A 5,470-nucleotide genomic window follows, 5' to 3' on the forward strand; every position below is an offset into this window, starting at 1 on the left:
GATAGGTAACTAGAACTCAACAAAGCGTTATGCTGTCTGTAAGGGAAGAGCTTTCAAAGTAAGAGCTGAAGACTCTCCTAGACCTACCTTCCATCACAGCAAGGCATTTCAAACTGTTCTCTGTGAGTGGTTGCCAAGAAAATCCTTTATGGTTGGGACAGTATCCTGCAAACTGGAAGAGACTGGAGCACGCTAAGTGTTCCACTGCTGAGAGAATACTATCTTTTCAATCTCACATCCTAGGCATCTTTCTGCACTTTCTGTCAGCACTTCACAATTTTTCTCCCCAGTTACGTTCCAATTTGCACCTTAGTGAATGTGAAAGGGCTTGGCTGGCCAGCCCGAACCTGTGAAGGTTCCTGTGAAGGTACCTGGAAGAAAAGTTGAGTGCAGACAACTTTATGGAGTACCTCAAAAATCATTGGTAAAATATTCAAGCAACTTACTCTTTGTACATGGGGATTTCAAACCACTCTCCTATTTCACTGGGTGGAGGCAGAAAGTGAAGCCCTCAGCATGCTAGGCACCAGGTGCACAACCCAGCAATCCCAATCCTCAAGCCCGTTCTGTATCCACATACTACTTTGTTGTCATGTCAAAATTAGGATTTGAAGGATTCAAGTTAAGTAAGACAGCAAAGGTAAATGTTGCTGTCAAGCCATTTGTCTCATTTACGTACGTACTGAACTATCCAGTTTGTTTATGACACATTTATCTTCTGTATGGATCTGATTTCTCCTAATGAGCCCACCAAGACTAAAGAGAAGTTTGGGCAACAGTCTAGAATATGAAATGGATAAGTTTGGTGCCATCAGGATCTAAGCTTTTTGCTCCTGAAGAGAAATAAACTCTAGTTTTACCAAAAAGGGAGAAAATTTGCAGCTGGGACACCTGAGTTCAGTCAGACATGTCCATAGTGGATTTGGACCTGCACCAGATTCATGGGGGATAAAAAAGCATTGGCTTTCAGCTAAATATTACATTATAAAATCCACAGGGARGTATTTACTTTAAAATAACCAACTTAGAAGACCACATTCAGGAAAATCAATTTGCCAAAAAAGTTGATCTTATTAGACTGATCCAGGCATAAATGCTTTACCGGCACAAGGGGGAAAACTTGTTTTTGGTTTGGAATGTAAATTATTATCCAATGATATGCATGCTTGAGTCTCCCTTGCTACAGACTCACTGAAGTAGACATGGGTTGTAATATACCAGTCAAGGGTAAAGTTCTACGAGGCACAATCAATTTTTTGTCCTCACACCCGATTTCTGAACAGAAAAATCTCTTTGATTCCTCTAAGGACTTAGTCCTACTGCCTCAAACCAACCCCACCTCCAGGAGTGTGATATGCTCCTTTCAAAAAACAGCTTGGAGAATTCTGCAAATAACAACAGAGAAAAGTAGGGCAGCCTTTCTCCAGGCACCATGCTCAGATCTGCAGGGACATAGCATCAGACACTTTTATCTGCAAAGGAAAGGGCTGTGGCAGGTGCAGTGAGCCAATCAAAGGCTGACCTAAAAGACTGGAGGCGCTGTACTCACCTACAATCCACCCTGAACAATTTGTTCAACTGGCCTGAAACAAATAGAGCTGCAAGGGAGAATTTACACGTGTGGCAACTTAAGCTCCAATTAGCTAAGGAAATGGGTCCTGGGAGATCAAATTAGTTTGTGGCAGCAGGAAGATAGTTAATTTAGCATGCTCAGACAAGCAATTATTTCTTTCCCTAAATACCACTTTCTCCATGCATTGCTGCCTCTCTCTGCATTGACTCACAGTCTTATCCTGTACATTTGTGCCAGTTTTTTAGAAGCAGTTCTGCAAAGAGAATAATCCGGGTTTGTCTTAGTTAAGCTAGCAGAAGAACTAATCGCAGACAGGCCCAAAAGGGTTGCTGAGAACACATATGGAACTGCAAATGCAGGGCACAGCCTCGAACAGCTGCTGTATGCAGAATTAGTGCCAAGCCTGCCACTGCCTGAACATTTCATGACTCAGACAGAAAAAGGGAAAACTACATTAATTCACTTTCACTGAAGAGGACTGCAAATGTCCAATCTTTACACCCTAATCATGCCAGAAAGGAACTTATCGGAGCTGTTTTTGCTTACTTCACTATCAGAAACATAGATGGTTTTCACTGCACACAAAGGGAAGTTTTCAACTTTTGCATAGAAGTACCATGGCTTGACCCTGACCTCAAGATTTGGAAAGAATACTCCTCTTTACAATGTCTGACAAATGAGGAAAAGGTTTTGTTGTCGAGATCATGATGGCACCTAGAGGCCAAATGAAAATTCAAGTCTGAATTAAAATCTTTCCTTCGCACTCAAGTTTCACTCCTTTGACAATAATGATACCATAGAACCCTCCTAAACCAGTTATCCTGGAGAGAAATGACTGATATAAAATTTGCAGACAAGACACCTTTGCAGACACAAAGTTCAGATGTACATGAAAAGCTCACATGGTGAGCTTTTAATCATGCCCCATTTCCAGAAGTAAAATGGAATTCTCCTAGACCATAAAGGAATGTCAGATCTTTTTACTTTTTGTTCTGCACTCACAGGAATCGGAGAAGTAGCAGAAGTGYTATTAATCAGATATAAAATGACAATGTTCAGCTGCRTCAATCTCATACAGTAATTTTATCCAGAAGTTTATTACAATAAAATACAAGCTTAAATTCTATGTTTGTTTACTAGGGAAAAGAAAAATTAACTCAACTTATTGGAAGCTGGCAGGCAGGCTCCTAAACAATTATTGAAAATATACCACAGAGGTTCCCTATTATTTGATTAAGGCAAGCTACAAAGTCAAACTCACACCAGGAAGAAATACCTAGTACTCAAGCAACACGGTTCTTTTGGAATCAGCCTTATACTCACTGAACATTTTAGCCTATGAATTTTAAACTTCAGCCCAAGCTGTTCTTCATCAGTRGCAACTTCCACAGTCTAAAAGGAGCCTCTCTATGTAGACCCAAAGGAATAAATTGTTGAGTTCAGGACAGCCTCTATTTATCTACATTAGATATTAATCTTTTGTACTGTTGCACCTCCTGTAACTTTTAAAGATATACAACAACAAAGGGGTAATTCAGATTTATTCTTAGGAAGCAGAAATGTCAGTATATACTGAATCTTATTTATTTTATTTGTGTCTCAATAGCAGTGCTGCTTGATTCCAGCACTGATTCCAGGAACTTAAAAAAGACTGAGTGGCCGCTTGTATTTACCTTCTTGGATAAGCTTCTCTCTACGATCCTGTGGAAGAAATAAAAAATGTTCATCATTACTCTATGAAAGACGACACTTCAATCAGCCTAGGATAATAGAAAAGCAACTCAAATATTCAGCATTGAAGAGAATAAGATGGCACCACAAAAGCACAGATCCCGACAGCCATTGCGGTTAAAAAGTAAAAAAACAAMACCAAAACAAAATAAAAAAATTCCAAGACATATAGCTTCACCAATCAGCTAGGAAAGTGGTGCTCTGATTGGTCTCTTTGCACATTTATCCCTTCTCACAGACCAGCAAGGTCCAACTCCTGTGACGTATTTTTCACCAAACTAATTATGTCCTAGTTAATTTATACAGTAGTTTCTACCTCCTCCTCCTGAGAGAGTAATCTACAGTTTAAGAAGTTTCTTCACAATGAAATCTTTCATAACTTGCCTAAATGTTCCTTTGTTCCCATTTACCCTATTTGTATCTCACTCTGCAATCATGTGCCATTCTACTGATAGGTAGAGTGACAGTATCTAAAACTTGAAGACATTGTCAAGATCCCTTCTGCTGGACAAAACCAGAAAAAAAAATCTACTTAAGATTAAGTCTGAGCAATTTAAATTTATCTTCTACTTCCTCAAGCCACACAACAGTCAYTTCTTAAAGAAAAGAATGTAATAACCACCTTGCTTTATATAATAYTGGAAAACAGACAACTCCCCCAGAACATCAGTAAGGGAACTGGAATAAGGAAAAGGAATTGTCTTGTAGATTGCATCAAAGATTTCAGCTTAAATATTCCAAGGCAAGTATGTCTAGATTTCACTTTCATTCAAATTTATTTTCAAGCAATTATATGCTAAACCACCCAAGTGACAAAAAAATAGCATGACAAAAATATTACAGAGATGCTAATTTTTGAAGATATTTATGTCAACATGTTCTTTAAGTTTCCCAAAATCTGTATTTTGGATTTATTCTAGAAAACAGCATTTCTTACAAATATTTTATTGATTTTAGCTGATGTTTGTACTTTCTGGTCTATGATTTGATCTGAAAACAGTTTTTTTTTTTGCAATAGAGGGAAATAAAACTGTTTGACAACAGTCGCAAATTCAGTAGTAAAAACAGCTATTGCCTGCCAGTCAGCTATCATTTTCTCACATATATATCTGAGCATTTTAAGAATGATTTACCAGTGCTTGGACTACCACGCTTACATTTCAGGAGCCAGAAGAAAAGCAGAATAAACCTTTCAAAAGCATAAAAATTCAAGTGAGATCAGGAATGGGAATTGGGGTTAGTTCTCCTCCTTATCTACTTCACAAGACTGGAGAATGGTCACAACGATCTTGTCAGCCTGTGATCCATAAGATGTCTATTTATTTACTAGAAAATACAGCTACTGCATGTCAACAGCTGGAAATAATAGCCTGTTATCGTTCACTTTCATAGTGCTGGGGAGAACTTTAATACAGTCAAACAGCCTAATCAGGCAGATTGACTGGATATATATTTGTGGATACAATGCAGGACACTTGGTACAGCTGGACTCTGCAAGTAACCATAAAGCGGTAAGCTCAGCACTAGTCTTCCTCTCCTCACTGCTCTCCTGGGATTAAGCATCGTTAAGGACCAAGGGTCTCTTGCTAACTCAGTCTCTAGGCAGAGCTCTGTTTTACGGCTTGGCCTTCATGAAGGCTCAGTTTCGCGAACACACTCACCCTGTCCGTCTTAAAGACGTATATCCAGAAGAGGATGGGCCCTATGGCATACAGGGCCCCCAGGAAGGACGTCTTGGGCGTGGGGCGGAAGGTCGGGTACACGTTCTGCGTCCTCGCGTAGGCCCAGCGGATCAAGGCCGGGTCTTCCTGGGGGGCGAGAGAAAGCGGCAGTGAGCCCCCCACCCCCGCCGCTGCCGCGCAGGGGCCCGGCCCCGGCCCCCGACGGCCGCGCAGGCCCCGGGCAGCCCCGCCGCCGTTCGGGCGCCAAGGTCGCCGGGAGGGCAGCGCCGCCAGCGCACTCACGATAACGGCCGGCCGGTGCGGGTCGTTGAGCTGCAGCTGGTATTGCCGCTTGAGCTGGGCGCGGATGGCCAGGCGCTCCGCCTCGGCGCGCCGCTTCTCCGGCGACGCGTCATACGTGGCGGGGTCGAGCTCGGCCGGCAGCGAGACGTAGCGGTTGGACCCGTACGCCTCGGCCGCCGACCCGCCCGCCGGCCTCGCCGCC

General features: G+C 42.1%; 1 protein-coding gene across 1 annotated transcript; it reads right to left on the bottom strand.

Annotated features, from left to right (window-relative positions):
* Positions 1 to 3,096: 3,096 nt before the first annotated feature.
* Positions 3,097 to 5,469, bottom strand: NDUFB4 (NADH:ubiquinone oxidoreductase subunit B4; the record flags this gene model as incomplete). The annotated part of the gene is made up of 3 exons (XM_085324609.1): positions 3,097 to 3,274; positions 4,966 to 5,112; positions 5,269 to 5,469. Coding segments are annotated over 3 exons (408 nt in total), but the record flags the coding sequence as incomplete, so codon positions are not given.
* Position 5,470: the final 1 nt, after the last annotated feature.

The sequence above is a fragment of the Rhea americana genome, unplaced genomic scaffold (genome assembly GCF_003343005.1).
Source record: "Rhea americana isolate MKP2758 unplaced genomic scaffold, rheAme1 scaffold_92, whole genome shotgun sequence".
NCBI classification, from domain to species: Eukaryota; Metazoa; Chordata; class Aves; order Rheiformes; family Rheidae; genus Rhea; species Rhea americana.